General features: G+C 37.5%; 1 protein-coding gene across 3 annotated transcripts; it reads right to left on the bottom strand.

The window, feature by feature from the left end:
* Positions 1 to 2,524: 2,524 nt before the first annotated feature.
* On the bottom strand, positions 2,525 to 18,155 carry l3mbtl1 (L3MBTL histone methyl-lysine binding protein 1). 3 transcript variants are annotated; one of them, XM_042003423.1, is made up of 22 exons: positions 17,909 to 18,155; positions 16,696 to 16,883; positions 15,796 to 15,977; positions 15,252 to 15,378; positions 14,581 to 14,743; positions 14,167 to 14,305; positions 13,962 to 14,010; positions 13,555 to 13,643; positions 13,151 to 13,255; positions 12,842 to 12,977; positions 11,057 to 11,148; positions 10,641 to 10,792; positions 8,149 to 8,225; positions 7,858 to 7,943; positions 7,554 to 7,664; positions 7,149 to 7,290; positions 6,889 to 6,991; positions 3,564 to 3,752; positions 3,427 to 3,476; positions 3,051 to 3,208; positions 2,895 to 2,957; positions 2,525 to 2,686 (listed from the first exon to the last, which is right to left on the bottom strand). In XM_042003423.1, exons 2-22 carry the CDS (start codon positions 16,859 to 16,861, stop codon positions 2,552 to 2,554), a joined length of 2,514 nt encoding a protein of 837 aa, XP_041859357.1. In that variant the 5' UTR covers positions 16,862 to 16,883; positions 17,909 to 18,155; the 3' UTR covers positions 2,525 to 2,551. The 3 variants fall into 3 exon arrangements, with proteins under 3 accessions (XP_041859357.1, XP_041859356.1, XP_041859358.1); XM_042003422.1 differs by having other exon boundaries at positions 16,696 to 18,155; XM_042003424.1 differs by lacking the exons at positions 15,252 to 15,378; positions 16,696 to 16,883; positions 17,909 to 18,155 and having other exon boundaries at positions 15,796 to 15,884.
* Between the last annotated feature and the right edge of the window lie 35 nt (positions 18,156 to 18,190).

The following is an 18,190-nucleotide window of genomic DNA, read 5'->3' as shown; positions in this document are numbered from 1 at the left end:
ATAGATAGATAGATAGATAGATAGATAGATAGATAGATAGATAGATAGATAGATAGATAGATTACAGCCAATCTTTACTTGTTACACCTTCATTAGTATATAAGTACAAAGGGTGTACATCAAGATGCAAGTGTAGACAGATTATAAAGTCTTGCTAGATCTGTCACTCTTCTCTTTGGACAGGAAGAACCAAGTTGAATCCTTATGAAAACAAATGGAAGAGTACTGTGAAAGATCTCATGATCCAAATCTCCACATCAGTTATCAAACATGTTGAAGGTGCTATAAAACACATTACTACCGATGAAACTGGGTTACTGGTATTTATTAATTGTGTAACTGACTTTAGATCTACCAAGATGAATTCTGAGAAGTAAAGTGTTCTACTTTCTGAGTAGAGTCAGTCCTAAGTGACAGGACAGCAACAAAAGCAACCTAAAACAAGCTGGAACTAAGGGCCACCGGACAAAAGCCTAGAGGCACCTGATGGGAGGAAATTCAGCATTTGTGATACACTGACATTTCAACCATTTTTTAAAGTGTTTATTAGGTGGTCAATTTGTTTGATTTTGAAAAATAAAACATATGAATTTCCCTGAGGGCTCTTAGAAGGGATTAATAAAGTATTTCTATTCTATTCTATTATATATATATATACATATATAAAGAATTAGAGAAGTAATCAAATTTTTAATTGTTGTTTATTTGTTGTCAGTCTGGCTGCAGATTATCAGCAGTGCCAGACTTTCTGCCCTCTTCACTGGAACTACAAGATAAGCAGTGAACATGGAAAGGGTGTGGAAGTAGTTACCACCACAGCAAACTGTTGATAATATGGTCAATAGGGGGATGTGATACAAGGACAGTAAGTTTATAGTCAATTGTACGTTCCACATGAACCTGCACAGGACAGGAAGTGCAGTGTTTGTCATCTCTCAAATGAGACATGAGGCAGAAGCATTAATCAGACAAGACAGCTTTGGATGTTTATTAATTCAAATGGACTGAATGGCATTTGTGACCCGTGATTATTTTGACACCCACACACGCAAATCCCACCAGAGAGATACAGATTAAATATTCCAAAAGCCCTTAAAACATTCAACTTTATCTCACAATATCAACCCCATACAGCGTTTGAACAAACTCTGACACAAAATGTAAACATAAATATACTCTGAATGGAGGGTCCATCACACATAAACTGGAGAGCACCACTTGTTAGATGTTTATAGTGCTAAAATATGGATGTTTTGCACTCTCTACTGACCAAACATGGAAATAACATTCTGTAAAATCCACGCAGGTTTCACAGTTGTGCTAAATGCCAAATCCATTTTTTTTTCATCTATTAAGAATTGCTAAAAAATAAATCCTGAACTTTTTCAAGTAGCGATAAAAACTCAAACCCTGTATTTGTTTCCTGACTCGTTGGAGAGCAGATGGCAACATTTTAAACATTACAGCACCTCTGTTACCTTAGTTTTCAGTTTAGCAGTGCAGACATTTCAAACCTAATTAATTAATACTTCTAAATAATTAGGTTTAATCTTCCAGAAACCTACAACAATATGAATAAAGCAGCATATTTATCATTTACCATTACAGTGCAACGATTAAGGAGCTAGAATACTAATTGTTATGAAATACAGAACATCTCTCTCAACCTCTTTATTGCACATAACATGAAGCTCATAGGAGCCTCATTAACCAGCCTTACTTACTGCATTTAATTAATCACATTTAGTTTTTGCCCACTTTACCAACAGGGCAGTTGTTATCTCTCGTCTTTTATTCAGTGCCTTCAATGTCTTTGATTTAAATATGTACATCCAGTATTTAAAATTTTCTGCATTGTTGGATTTGAATTCAACTCTGATTCATATTCTTTTGTCCTGCCTTTTCCCAAATCTCGGTTCTCATCAAAGATTTCTAACTGTAAACTTCTTTCTGAGTCTAAGCAGCAGATGTTTGAGTTACAGCTTGTATCAGCAGTAACTATTTTCTGTCAGGAAGTAAAAGTATTAGTGGTAATTTTGGATTTACTTGAACATCTCAAAGCCTTTTTTTTTTACTGAAACTGTTTCCATTCAGGCCTTTAACTTATATTTAGCAGGAGAGCATGTGTTTGGAAACTTTATCTTTTAGCAAATCACTGACATTGGATCTGTAACAGATAGAAAATATGTACGCTGATGTTTCAGGGTTTAGTAATAACCCTTACTGTATACTCAACCAAACACATCGGTTGTAAAAACTGCCCTCCCTCCTCCAATTTGTGAACATTCCTCCATAAACCCCTCCCAAAAATCTATATCTTACTATTCTGGCTTCTTCCAGTCTCAGTCTTTTCACTCCCTGATCAAATCTCACCTTCTCCCTCCCCCTCCTTTCTCTGATGGGCACAGGACACCAAACACATGAAAAACATAGTCAGGATCTTTCACCCTGCAACAGAATGAATTTGGCACATGATGATTGGCGGCCCGGAGCCCCCCCCTTCCCCCCTCCCCCCCTTCCCTCTACAAAACCCCAGTGAGTGAGGACGGGATCACTTGAGTCCCTCATCTGTGGTCTTGAACATGAGGATGGCGTTGGAGATCTTAAGGGCGGGGCCTAGCTTGATGCTCATGATTTTCACAATGTCGGTCTGGGTCAGCAGCAGGAAAGCTTCCCCATCAATCATCTGGAGAGACACAAACAGGTGGCAGAGGAAAGAAAAGTTTGTTGTGTCTACCATCACTCATGGAAGACAGATAGAAAGCATAATAATAAAATCCTGTCATAACCCTGCTATCCGGTCAGCGCTGATCATTTTAATTAGTTCTTAGAAGATACTACATTTACTTGTGCTCTGTAATGTAATATTAACCATAAATACCAGGTGGTCTCACCTCTTCTTTGAAGAGACGAGCTTGTTCTTCACAGCCAATCAAATTCTGAACAAACCTGAAGACCTGCAGCACAGACACATCAATTTACAAACAGTCAAAGCAGGGACACTAATAAATGAATAAACAATATGAAGTTGAGCTACAACATTTACTCACCTCCTCAACACTCCATGTTGCCACCTGGCTGGCGTGAATACCCTGAACACCAGGAAGCAGCTTGCAGTGCTGCTCCCAGCACAGAGACAGAGTCCGATCTGACTGACCACTCAGGGCCGACATGAACAGTGATGGATACACCCCCTCTGAGGACATGTCTGATGTCCAGCAAACCGAGTGGTTAGTGAACGTGCCATATGGAGAAAATTCACTTAGATATTCAGTAACCAGTTAAAGTTACTGATAAACATTTCCTGCTTTAATCTCTGCCTTTCTTATTGCAAATAAAATGCTAAGAAAAAAACTAAAATCCATATGAGACATGAAATGCACTAAAAGTATGATATATTGTAGGCAATGTACTTGGAAAACTCACTCTGGTAGTCTCTCTGCTGGTTCTTTCTGTATTTGGGAGGACGACCAATCCTGCAAACAGAAATGAATTTGAAACTAAAGAAAACCTGCAGCTGTAAGTACATGCACACACACACACACACACACACAAAATTTTACCTTCCACGGTAATGAGTTTTCTTATTCCTTGAGCCAAAGAAGAGGTTTCTCTTGCACTCTGAGTCTGACAGGTCAGCCTTCAGCCTGCCCTGGTTACGCTCTGCCAACGGACAGCCAGATATGCAGTGATGGGCAGTGAAACGGCCGGTCACATGACCCGAACCATCACAACCTGGAGTTGGACACTTCCTGATTCAGAGATAGAGACAGGTATTCTTCAGCATCAGCTTGAAATTTTCCTCAGTTCATCACAAGAATTTCTAAATTAAAAATTGATCCGAATACTGGTATCTGTATACTGTTAGCCATAAGAACATTTAAAAATGAAAATATCTAGAGTTTACAGGAAGTGTGCTTACTTTTTATAGCTGTGTAACTGGCCAAAAAATAAAAAGATTTATTAAAATGTAGGAGTATGTCATCTTGTACTGATTATGAGAGAGTTGGATTATTATTTTCTAGCTTATCCAAAATGACTCCGTGGGGTTAAGGTCTAAACTCTGTGGTGGCCCATTCATGTCTCATCTTCCCTGACTCACTCTTTCATAGTTTGATCCTGATGAATCCTGACATTGTCATCTTGAAATATGCCTGTACCATCAAGGAAGAAAACAACTTCTGATAGAAAACATGGTAATTTGGTATAATTTTAAAGTCTGTTGACCTCATTCTTAAAGCACATAATATTGCAGAGTCTGACCAACTGGAGCAACCCTAGCTGCCCCAGCAGGCTTGTACAGTAAACACTAGGCATGATGGGTCTAAAACAGACTAAATCTGGTCTCGCTGCATATCTTGAGCTCTCTTCTAATTTCATGTTAAGATATACTTATATTTTTTATTATTATATCTTTATTTTGGAAAGGCAAGAAAAACATCTTACAGCAATATAAAATTACAAAAGAAAAACAACAAGTCATTCTGATTATTGTTTTAAAGTATGGAGCCATGTAGCTGCAACTGTAATCAATGAGAACATGCTCTCTTCTTGTGGACCATTCTACAAATTTATCTTACAAAAATAAAGCCCTACATGTCCCACTTGATCACTAATAAAAAAAAACAAAACAAATATAAGCAAATAACAAACAAAACAAAACAAAAAAAAGAAAAAAAAAACCATGGGATGATTATCCGTCAAAAAAAAAAAAATTTAAACGAATTCAAAAAGCTGTCTCCATGTCCCTTTATCAAGTGGATATCAAGTTATATGTTATATGTTATACATAAATTTTACATCAGTAAATTATACAATTGTTGCAGTAAGGAAGACATCCATGGAATCAAACAAAGTCCGCTCTTGTGGCGGTAATAAATGAAATCCATTTGTTCTGAATTCTTATTTGGTAGGTCAGTTTTTCCATCCTAAAAATCTCTCAAATAATTCCAATCCACTCATTCAGGGTGGGCTGAACCAGGTTCAACCGCCTCCTCGTAATTGCTTTTTTACTTGCCACCAAAAGTAGTTGAAACAACTTAACCTCATATCTATGTTTCAAAAAAGCAATGTGGCCTAGGTAGAGAACTTCAAACCTCAAAGGGATTTGAATCCCAAATACTGTGCCTAGGGAAACCTGTATACCCTGCCAGAAGGACTTTAAGTTGGGACATTCCCAAAAGATATGGTAGTGGTTAGCACCCGTTGAGCCACCACTATGATATACTCATATTTTCATCAGTGAACATTACTTTGAGTTATACTGTTGATTTTCTGCTGTTTGATTCAGTTATTCTTCAATCACAATTACACAAGTTTTTCTCTCATCACATTTTGAAAATGATGGCTCACCACTGAGCTTCCAGGTGTTAATAATGCAGTGTACACTTAGGGGCTGAGTTATGACGAGGGCAAAACTGCTGCGCTATTTAACATTTGCTGCGCAGTTTTGCTCTGGTTATGTTTCTACGATTAGCGCCTGATCTATTAAGACTGCTCCTGTTATCATTTGCGGAGCAAACAGCAGTATTTAAATGAGGATTTAGCGGCGCTGTTTGCTCTGTCATGTAAGGTTCTGGAGAGCAAGGAAACCGCAAACGCAAAATTAACTTTTATCCGATAGAAGGTGAGACAAATAAAGGAGACAAATAAAAATATTGCGGAAGTCGAGGAAAAAAATCTAAATGTCACCAGAAATGCTGCAATATAGTTTCATATTCAAGTTCAATTTATTTATAAGGCACACTAACAACAACCTTTAGGAACCAAGGTATTGTACATATAAAAACATGCAAGGAACAAATAAGAAATAATAAAGGTTTAAAAGCTATAAAGAAATAATAATAATAATAATAATAATAATAATAATAATAATAAAAGACAGGCATGATAAAGTCTTTAAACTTATCCAGCAATTCTAATATTGCAACGCTGGATCGTCTCCACAATCCTCTTCTCTGGCATTCTAAATATATTAATATAATAGAAAAAAATGCATTATCTTAGTCGCCTTTCATGGTGTCTGTGCCTCCTCCTTAAAATTATTACTGCAGCCATTGCGCGTATACTGTTGTGCCAATTAGCACCTGCTTTTCAGAAACGCTATTTTTAGAGCAAACATAAACACCGCAAACTATTTGCGGGCTACATGAATCCCACTGCTGCGCAAACCAGATTTATTTGCATAGTCTCCTCCCACTAATGTGCACTTTCTGGCCGGAACGCCCATAATGCATATGCAGTAGCTTCAGAAACGCAAAGTGGAGAGCAGCGCAGTTTTGCCAGGATAACTGACGCAGTTCCATGTTTGCGGCTTTGATAGATAAGCTTGGGCCGATTTTAGCGGAGCAAAGCCGTCTGCACCTGTTTTAGTACACGCAAAGCGTTAATAGATCAGGGCCTTAGTATTTGCAGTTTCAGCAATCTTTTAAGTTGCTTTGTTTTATAACACCTTTTCCACAACCACACAGTATGTCTACCAACCAATTTGTTTTAGAAATTAAATGATTTCCTGCATCAGCTTGGATCAAATAACTTCCTGCCAGCTGTAACACATTAATTAATGCAGTACTTTTCTAATGAAAGTAATACATTTGCAGCTGATTTGAATTAAAAACTAATTGTGATTGTGATTCCTGATTATTGCAATGGAACAAAAATAAGCATGGAAACTAATATTCAGAGACAACAGGTTCTGGTTTCTGACTCCTGTGTCATGTTGCCCCACCGTGTTACTCCAGCAGACCAGAAGCTTTTCAAACTCGTTATTTGTGAGATCTTCAACTTGATTCAGCATTGCAAGACAAAATGATCTGACTTTTAGCTTTCATCTAGAAATAATTAAAAGTATATTAAATAAGAGGATAAAAGGATGAGTTCGGTGCTGACCTGTTGTGGAAGCTGTACTTGCTTGTTCTGGGGTGGCTGATGGGTTTGCAGGGAACAGAAGAGGGATAGGTGGACTGGCCTGTAGCTGGAGGCTCCCTCACACCTACACATAAGTAAGTTCAAAGATGAGCATTTACATATACACACAAAACACAATCCCAGCCTATTGTTTACAAACCCAAACCCTGAAGACAATCCTGTAGTAAACCAGACATTATAGAAATAATAAACTACATTAACTGTAATTTTCATTTTGCTACCATGTGGTTGCTGTGTTTTGGTGTCCCGTGGAGGAACTTTCAGCGGATGACCTGTGGCGTCACACCAGCCAGTAGGATGGATATCTGGGTGATCTGAGTCCATCCACTCATCATAGACATGACTCCAGCCATCGTAATGGACCTTTTAAAGGAGCAAAGATCAGACCATATAAAATAATGAATGTAGGCTACTATAGAAGCACACTCATGTTTCAGCCTTTATAAAGGGTTCAAGGTTTATTGTAAAAGTGGGATTTAAGTGTCTCCAATATGCATTAATGTGTGGGCCCTAACTGGTAAGTGTGCTTAATTAAAGTTGTAATGGACTTGAGTGTTCAAGAAACATTTTACATATCGCACACATATAAGATCAGGTGCACAGTACACACAGATGTACAGTGTTACCTTAATGCGATGAATCTCAACGTCCTCCACCGTGGCCACCCTGATCAGACCAGGACTTCTTTTGTCCACAGCCTCCAGTTTCATCTGAGGCTGGAAGCTGTGGGCTGGCCTCTGGACTCAGAGCAGAGGACGATGGGAAACACATTTAACATGTCAGCAGAGTACATTTCAGACTCTTTCTTTCTTTCTAAAAGAAAGAAAGAAAGAAAGAAAGAAAGAAAGAAAGAAAGAAAGAAAGAAAGAAAGAAAAAGAAAGAAAGAAAGAAAGAAAGAAAATTTTACATTTTACATTTTATACTCTCACCACTTTAAAAACATCAGAAACCACAGCCTTGGAACCAGTCTCTTCCAGGTACCGAGACCAGGAGAACTGGCCTTGGTCTGGATAATCTACGATGAAAAAACCAAACACAAAAACAAATGTTGTGATTATTTATCATTGGTATTCAACTAATTTAAAAAATCCACAGGCAATACATTTCATTTGCCAAACTCACAAATACTCATTCAGTATGCTTGATTTATAGAAGTCAGATAACAAAAGAAAAACTATAAAAGTGATAAAGTACTGATTTACAAGGAGCACGCTGGTCACCTTGGGGTGGTGTTAGGGGGAGGTTCCTCTCTTGGCACCAACCAATGGGGTGAATGTATGGACTGCTGGAATCACACCTGTATATTTTAGCAAGAAAACATTAATAATATAGGTACTGTGAAAATAACTGCACACCTACATGAAGCTTTTTGGAGGCAGAGTTGATGAAAGCTGATTGATGCAGTTAGAAGTTAATCACCACAAACAGGCCATAAACCCCAGAGTGAATCTCGCTGAGTTTTTGAATCTACTAGATGTTTAAGTGGGTAATTTTTGGAAAATGTAAGCTTTATAAAGTGACAAGAAACTCATTAACTGGTGTATTATTGACAGCCACCCTGCAGGGGTATCATGATTATGGTGAATATTGTGCCAGAGTTACAGAACTTTATTGCTTCTAATATTATTTAGATTTATGTTCTATTTTAGACTATTTTATTTATTTATATAGTACCAATTCACTTTAAATGTAATCTTAGATTCATATTAAGTGCAATGCAGTTCAGTTTATTATACTATTTTAATAATTTGCCTATTATCTTCAGCTTTAGTGAAAATTATCTCTTGTGCTTCCTGAACCACCTTTTTTACTATTTGGGCTCGATGAATCCTGGCATTGTCATCCTGAAATATGTCCATGCCACCAAGAAGAAAATGGCTTTTGGCCAGAAAACCTGTTAATTTATTCATGAAGTCAGTTGGCCTAATTTCTTTGGGGACATAACGTCGCTTTATACCTGACCAACTGGAGCAACCCCAGCTACCTCTAGAGGCTTTTACAGCTGCAACTCAGCTTACACTGATGTGCACACATCTCTGGAACAGATTACATCTGGACTTATTAGACCATCTTACCTTTTTTCTATCACTTCATGAGTCCAGTTTTATTCTCTCTGGAAAATGGAAGCCTTTGTATTTTTCACTTAGCCTCATACAAAAGTGCTTTCCTTAACCCTTCAATCCAGCCTGCTCTACTTTTTGGTAAAGCAATTTTTTCAGTAACTACAATGATTTTTATTAAACATTTATGGAAGTAAACCTGTCATAGTCATTTCTACCACTTGGTTTGGGTAAGTAATACCAAAAGTAAATGTTTCTTATCCCATTATTGTTTCAAGTTTTGACCATTTCACATTTGTTTTTACATTATTAACAGTTAATCATTTGTTTAAAAGAAACATTAACTCTTATTGTTCCAAGGTAATGCAAAAACGAAGGTAAAGAAACATTTTTCTTATTCTTTTTTTGTGTGAACTTTGAAGGATTAAGGCTACAAATTTGTTTAATCTCTATCATTTTAGATGGAAATTGAACTAAAATAAATATGATTTAGTCTTGCTTTGAATGCTACTGCTGCAAGCAATTTTAAGAGGGAACCATCTTGCCAGAGGTTTAGTGTGACTTCTAGAAAAGAATATAATGGTGCTTTTCCATTACATAGTACCACACCACACTGCAGGGTACGACTCAGTACATCTATCACCTGCTTCGTTTTCCATTACAGACAGTCCCCCCCTCTCACTGTGGGCAGGATCTGCTGTTATTCAGCACAGTGTGTGAAGCACACAACTTAACTGTGTGCATGTTTATTACATTTCATTGATTCAGCACTTGCTTTTATCCAAGACGACTTACAAGTGAGGAGTACTGAGGAGTTTCTACTGGCAGGGAAACCACAGAGAGCCACAGAGCTCAGCTCAGTCAGAGGACAGAAAGAAAATCAATCTGTAGATTCAAACTCGCACTCAATAAACACGCACGTGTTTTCATTAGCATTGCCCACAGTGTGAGATCTGGGTGCTCAAATGTTCGTAATTTATGTTGCAAATTTTCAAATAACTTCATGAAACAAGGAAGTGTGTTGCTGCTTTGCAGCTGTAGCTGGTCTATACCCACAGGTGATGGATGACTCTCTGACCAATCAACCTGCAGCGTCTCAATGTCACTGCATGGCATCAGCTTGGTACCGTAGCCGATGCAGTACAAAAAGTATAGGATAGTGTCAAGTGCCAAGTCAGTACCTATATGTTATTAGTAAAATGTTATAGAAAGGCGGGGGGGGGGGGCGGTTCAATAGTTAAAAAAATAGAAAACAAGAATCATGTTATAGGATTTAGTGACATCTTGTGGCTAAGCTGCCAACTGTAACCGGCTTCAACTGGCTTCACCCTAACCTTTCTAAGTTTGCAGCTAAACCTACTAAAAATAAGAAAAGACCATTTCAGGAACTGCTGAAATGTTTCACTTGCAGCACGCAAAGGGCAAGTAATATTCCTGGTACGAATGCTACCTGGCTGGCCAGTGAATTAATCATGTGGTATGTGACTGGTTATAGTTGGTGTCAGAGCAGGCCATGGCTTTGAAATTTGTTAACACACAATAACATAATATTGGATATTATACTGCATTTCTCTGTTATCTTTACATTGTTTGAGTTTTAGTTTGTCTAGAAAATTAAAGAAGTGGGTGCACACGGGGAGACTGTGGCTCACCAGTAGTCATACGTGTCATCCCAATTGTCAAAATGAACAAGGAAGCGATTGTCCACCACATCAGTAACGGTTGCTACACAGATGAGAGATGGGTTCATGCGATCGACTGCCTCAAGCTTCATTCCTATGTCGAAGCCACATTTCACGTCAATCTGTGCAAAAAGCAGAAATGTGAGCTGCAACCTGGCAAGTGCAATATGACAAAACATCATAATCAGTCTGAACACAACTGAGGAGTCTTCAGGTTTATGTAACAACTAACTACAAAACCCACTGTTTTACAAATAAAAACATTTCAAATGAACCTTCTGCTAAAACCGCTTCTGAAAAGCTAACTCTTTTCACACCCCTAAATGAATCAGTTATCCATTCATATTTGAATTAAATGCAGTTACCTGACATTTAGCTGCACTTACCCTCCCAGGACTGGCAAACAGTTCTTTTGGAGCCACTTGAGCTTTAGTCATCCTCAGATAGTTGGTCCATGTAAACTCCTCCTCCTTACAGCCTGAAGGATAGACAGAAATACAGAGAGAAAAACAAAATGGAATGAAATGTTTTCATAAAGCAGCTCAATTATTTTAGACCTTTTCCTGTCAAGGGAAGCAAGCAAAATCATTGGCACTAACTTTAAACTGGACATTATTTCTTCATTTCAGGTGTATTCAATTTTTACATTAATAATTTATTCTATAGTTTAACTGACCGTTCGGACAGTCGACTGCCTTTTACCAGATGGGAAAAGGACACCTGAAAGCTTTAATGATCTTCTACATAATCAACATATTGAACCAACAATTTTACTTATTCATCAAAAAAACCTGTTTGATGCATTTAGCTACTTGATCCATTTAGCTACTGTTTTTAACTTCTTCAAAATTTCATCCAATTTTAATTTTAAAATAATAATTTCCCACTACTTTAAATGTTCTTTAGCTTTTAGTTGCAACTACTTTCAGCATTTATTTTCCTTCCTCTACTTTTAGCTAACCTTCACAATTCATCAGACAAAGTCTAAAAAGTTTTCATGGTCTTTTGAGGACTAATGATCTCATTTCCAAAACCATTCAAACTCTTTAGTAATGTAAACAAAAGGATGTGTTAGGAAAGTTTTACATGAAAACTGTTTAACCTCTTTCATGTCGATTCCCCCTCCCTACAAACTACTCCTATTACATTACCCTTAAAGCACATTTTATATCCACCCACTTCCCCTAAATATTTACTGCTTTAAAATGTTTCAAAACGTAATTTAAGTGTTTAAATCCTCTTTTTAACTGCTTATTAAATGTTTGGCATGAACTAAATGCTTCCATTGTGTGCACAGATTTACAAATAAGTGAAATAGTGAGCTCTACAGTGTATTCCCACACAGCTGCAGATATTCCACACACACACGAGAGGCAGAAGAAAACAAGGAAATGTGCCTCATCCAGCAGACTTACTGCTTCTTTGTTTTTGTTTAAAATTTAGGGAAAAAAGAAAAGAAAAAACTCTTAAAAGCCAGACTATTGTATATGCACCTCTACATGTCATGCATAGAGCTACATTAAATCAGGGATGTACACTCAAAATGAAATGTGGAGGATTATTTATAGTATGATAATTTCCATTCCAGAACAATAAACATTATCTCTGTTAACTTTCAACAGCTTTAACAGTTTACCTTAATTTCAGATCAATTTTAACATTTTAATAATTTTACAACAATGTTGACTCTGTTAGTCTTTAACTACATGTTAATACACTTCAGTTCGTTTGTTTATAGACACTCTGTTTTCACATTTTTTAAGGTTTCTGCAGAAGGGCTCTCTGTGGAACAAACTACCTGGTTGTAAATAAGTACTATATTTTGGAAAAGAAGTTTATTCATTTTATGGCAGGAGTTGGAGAAGTATGCAATAACTAACGTTAAGAGATGATGGTAAAATGGTCTAAAAACAAGAGAAACCAGGAACTATAAAATATTAAATTAATTTTCTTTATCTTTTTAAAGAAAATAAGAAAATAAAAAGCAGTGCATAGAGCATTTTGTAAAATCAGAAATACATTATCATAGCAGCTTTTTCAGTGGATAAAGTATTGAAAAGTAATCATTTACCCATCCATATCAAAACGCAAGAACAAGCATAAAACAAATTATATAAAGTTTTATTCAATGTGCACTTTGGATTTTTATGGTGTACAAAGTGACCCCTGACCTTTGGGAGTGTGCAGTTTGTGTCCTGTGCTCTCACACCAGCCTGCAGGGTGGATATCAGGGGAATTGGCATTCACCCAGAAATCGTGGCAGTCAGAGTAACCGTCAAAATGAAGCCGCAGCCGATAACCACAGACCTGCATGAAAACAGTACCTCATATTAGAAAACCAAAGCAGGCGGGATGAGGGGTAACCTGACTGAACTATTCATGCACGCTGAAAAGTCTGCGAGTGAACAGTGATTTTTCATCAAAAGTAATCAGCGTAGCCATTAAGAGCCATAAACTGTGTTAATGGGTGTCTGGCTCACCTCAGCCACAGTGAGGACAAAGTACATGGATGGATGCTGCGGGTCGATGCCTTCCAGTTTCATCCCCTGCTTAAAACCGTTCTTCACTGTCGGCACTCTCTGCGACTGGAGATATGGAACAAGTACAGTGAACAAACAGATGCTCTAATAAGACTGTAAATGCACCAGTGGTGATTATGTTTTAATCAATCTCATTTTACTTGTAAATTGTTTAAAAATTAAACAACTGTTCAAACCCTCCCAACATTGCATTTTGTTGAATTATAAACATATCAATTCATGGCTTTGGCAGCATGCATTACTTAGTTAACTGTACTTTTCCTATTACCTCCCTCACTCTGGGTGATAGATTTGATCTTGTGTAACTGGCAGAGCTGAATGGGCATATAATAAGTCAGAATTACCTCTTGAAAAAGCTTGTTGGGAGCAGCAACAGCTTTGGTTTCCTCCAGATACTGAGCCCACGTCCACTGCTCTGTCTTGCTATCCCCACCTTCTCCAAAAATAGAAATCAGTTAATTACTTCACACCATGCAGTTCATTGCTTTATATTATTAAAATGAGACTGAATTGAAGGGAGATGGAAACTGTTATAGAGACAATTACATTGTGAATGAAATGGCAGGAAAGGTGGGGGAAAGAGGTGATCCATGCTCCTTTAATTTTACATCCCAGCTCTGAATGAAATAATAAATCTCAGGAGAATTACCATGCAAGGTACAGAAGAAACAAAATTGTCATGAAACCATGGAGAATGGCAAAGTAAAAGATGTGACATTAAAACCAACAAAAGGCAAGATCCAGTGATCACCTCCTCTGATGTGTCGGATATCGGCTTTAGAATCCTCCATTTTCTCATCCTAAACAACAAATCATTTACAAAAAAAAAAAACTATTTGCCTTATCTTGAAGCATGACTTGATCTTGATCTGTTTTATCTTACTGTACTCAGGCATTAACTAAGAGAATATCTGGCTATTTCTGTATGTTAAATCTAAATAAAATTCCTGTCTCACAGTGCCCTCAATGTCGGAGTCTTCTTCAGATGGACTCAGGTACTCCTTCCTTTTCCTCTTCCTCATGGGTTTCAGATGGTCGGGGTTAAGGGAGGAGACCCTTCCACCTGCCGGCACCTTCTCGAGCCCAATAATCCTCCTGAGGTGCAAAGACGATAGATGAAGTTTCCTCAGCAAGACGACTTTTTTTGTGAATTGGCAATATATAAACACAGTTATGTGATTAACTGGACTAATCTAGATTATGATGCATTAAAGTTTTTATTGTAATATAATTGAATTACAGTGAATTACGTTGAACTGGATTATGAATGGACTGTATCTTGTGAACTGATCTTATACAAATAAAATTTAACTGACTGTGGTTTGTGTATGTGGAGATGCATGTGTGAACAGCAGCTGTTTGGAACATACTTGTCAGTGATGGGGTCCCTGCGTAGCTCCTCTTTGTAGCTCTTCTGAGCTCTGGGATTGTGGTTCTGCTGCCCTGGTCCAACTTGGACTTCAGGTTTGACTGGCACCAACCTCTCTGTATCCACAGCTGCAGCTCTCATCGAGCCAACAGGAGCTAACACTTCTGAGACAGACAAGGTGGACACTGATGATTCAGATGTAGATTTCATTTCCAACTTAAAAACTGTTCTGTGTCAATATTCTAATTTCCTTTCGTGATTTTTCCCCCCAGTTTACCAGCCATGTTCAAATTCTTCAGAATGTTTGAATGATGCTGTTTGATATTTTTAACATAATCTGCAGCTGCACCCTCTTCACTTGTCAAGAGGAGCTCTGCTGCAACTGATGTAATCATTGCTCATCTCCACTTAATGCACACAATGGACCATTGAAAGGGCAAATACTTCACTTAACAGTACAGGCATGCACAGCAAGTAGCAGTCTGTTTCTTGGAGAACTGCTGCAACACCAACAAAAACATTTGATTTTTTCTTTCTTTTTTTTTTCAATCATACAAAAACTTTAAAACAAAGGGTATGGTCTTTGTTTGCATTGCATTCAAGGTGCAATGCAGTACCTGTTTTGTCTTCCTAACCCACTACTGCTACAATTTTATGTAGCCATGACTCTACCTGGCTTGTCTGGAGTATTTTCTGTGTCAGTGGATTTCCCAGAAGTCCCTGCTGTTGGTTCAGTGGTGCCTCCAGTTGTCCCTGGGGTTATGAGTGTGCTAAGAGTTCCTACGTCACTCACACAGAACTACAACACAAACACACACACACACACATAAGTGGATTCATCTGTCACAAAGTCTCATGATGTCCTGATCAGACCTCAATTCTCCTCAGGGCCATTTATCATGCAAATTACAACACATGAAATGTTTCCTGTTGTTTCCTTGTTCGCTATCTGATTCTTTTTGTCTCTGGAAGATCAACAATTCAACATTTTAGGGAGATTTCCCTTTAATTTGCATTTAAAACAAGGAAAAAGAAGGAGAAATAATATTTTAGTTAATTTTGTTACTATAGATGAGTCCTGTCTTTTCTACAAAAAATCTCACATCTTTTATTCCAATTAAATTTGTTTTTTTCTATTGGTTAATGCCAAGCTGTAATCAGCATTACATTTTTCCATGATGATAGTTGCAGCATCAGCTAATAAGCAGAGCTTTACCTTGAGGTTGCTACTGGGCAGGATGGCCATCCCGTCCTTCCACTCCAGGACATGGACAATGCTACAAGCCCCGCCCACCTGTGCTGTCAAGGCGGGTGTGGTCATTTCATTGGTCCTGCTTCCTTTTCCTAGATTTCCTAGATTTCCCACTGGGGTCATCTCCACTTTCTGATGTCCAGGAGCTGAGAAAAACAATGCATTCAGTCTTGTCACCTTCTGTTTTCTGTATTTAATTCACTGGAAAAATTAAAATCAAAGCAATTGGCCATGATCTTAATCACAAAATTTGTAATTGGGTTTATATTTTGAACACAAAAGAGGGATATTTCACAAAGAAAATGCACATGAATGCTTAATGTCACACTAACCATAAACCAATAAAGCCAATAAAAAAGTTAAAAGTCATCCACTAAAACTCTATTTGCAGACCAGTGTTTGGAAAAATCTGTTAAATCCCCATACCACGTTCATATTCTAAAAACATTTTCAGTTAATTCATAAGTTATTTAGGTCTTGAAATATTAAAATACAGTAAACCAAAAATCAAACAAAAAAATCACTACATTACAGAATCAGAGAGGCTGTATTTGTGTTTTGCTTGTACACAAAATTTCAAGGTTTGCTGTTTAATGTCACAAGCTGCAAATATTAACGGCTGAAAGACTGAAAGTTTATTTTTTTTTAGTAATAATTGTTGCATTTTAATGTTTTTTGTCAAATACAATGAGACATTACAAAAACATAAATTTTAAGCCCACTTAGGTTCTATTACTGTCTGTAATTGGTGGTCACTTGAAGGCTTTTCTCTAATTTTTCAATATATTGGTAGGGCGTACGGGGCCGTGTTAGTGCTAGATATGGTGTGTCTGGTTTTACTCACACCTTCAAGCCTGAGCTCACCTGGTAGAAGGAGAGCTGTGGTGGTGTGGGGCTGTGGCCGAGTCTTCTTAGCCACACTGTCACTGCCACAGATAAGGATGGTTTCGCTTGCAGATGAGGGCAATGGGTCAATAGAGGTGCAGTCAGGTTCTTTGGATGGAGCCTCCATGTTCACTTTGGCACTCATATCTGTTTCTTGTTCTGGAGCACTAAGAAGCAAATGGTTGGAAAAAAGGTTATTAAAATAGAACCTAGCCTCAAAAGTGACAGACAGGGCAACACACTTAAAGCTTTAATAAATTGTGCAAATATGCTGGGAATCCTCACAAAAAAAAAAAAAAAAAAAAAAAAAAACTTCTGTGACATTTATTTATCCTTATTAATGGGGTTCCTAAAGGATATATTATAAAGTATTTCAGGATCCTTCCTTCTTTCAAATGTTTTGTGTAGTTCAGTTGTTATGCTGGTTAAAATCGTACCACTTTTGTTCTTAATTATATGCTTAACATAAACTACAAATACACAAAAGGTACCACAGAGAATCATGTTTTCACAGAACTTTTATGTAGCCTATTATAATATTTCAATAGACCGATGTTTAGTATACAACTGAAAGAAAAACAGCTAGGGTGACTTCTGAACTACCATCCATTACCTTCAATATAGGGAGGCAACAATGGTGACACACCAATATTTACGCACAAGCTCCCAAGTCCACACGTACACATATTAAAATACAGCATTTCAGTTAAAATGGCGGAGGATCTGAAATCCATGAAGCAAAAAAATGTGTAAAAACATTGCATTAACTCCCGTGGAAACCACGTTTGGAGAAAAATGAACCTTGTCACCAATTTCGTCGGAATACCTAATGAATGAGCATTATTTTAGGCTCTTGAGAACGTTACGCGTGTTAGATTTTTTGTAAGCCCGGCGCAACCGCGTATTTATGACAAAAACATAATACCGCTATGAAAGCAACCTAATATCATAATCAAATACATCCCTAAATACTGAAAAGCAAAGTGGACGGTCACATCCATAACGCAAAACGGTTTGTCTCAAAGGATAAAAAAAATGAAGAAAAATAAACAACCCCACACAAATAGACGTACGTTGCTATAAAATAGTATTAAAAACCAATGAACACTCTTTTATACTTTTACTATTTCAGGAGTTATGAATGGGTTATTAATTCGTGTTTGCATTTTTTAAGAACTGATATTTGGCTTACCAGCGCTGATCTCCTGCGGCTCCGGGGCTCTAAATGCGCATGCGCAAACCGACAGTACAATCGCCGATGGTTTCGTGACTTTAACGCCAAAAACATTTCCAGTGCTGCCGCTCCACTTCCAGTAACGCTCGCTAGATCCAAGTGGACTTCCGATTAAAAAGCAGACCGCTTATGCGCTTCTCTCAAATGTAATACTAAGTGTACATTCGCACATCATTGATGAGCATTATCACTTCTCCCGGTCAACCATTTATTCAAAGTACATTTATTATATAATTAACG

Source organism: Melanotaenia boesemani, chromosome 13 (genome assembly GCF_017639745.1).
Source record: "Melanotaenia boesemani isolate fMelBoe1 chromosome 13, fMelBoe1.pri, whole genome shotgun sequence".
NCBI classification, from domain to species: domain Eukaryota; kingdom Metazoa; phylum Chordata; class Actinopteri; order Atheriniformes; family Melanotaeniidae; genus Melanotaenia; species Melanotaenia boesemani.
Note: the sequence above shows the minus strand (reverse complement) of the source record. Positions and strands in the feature narration are given on the sequence as shown.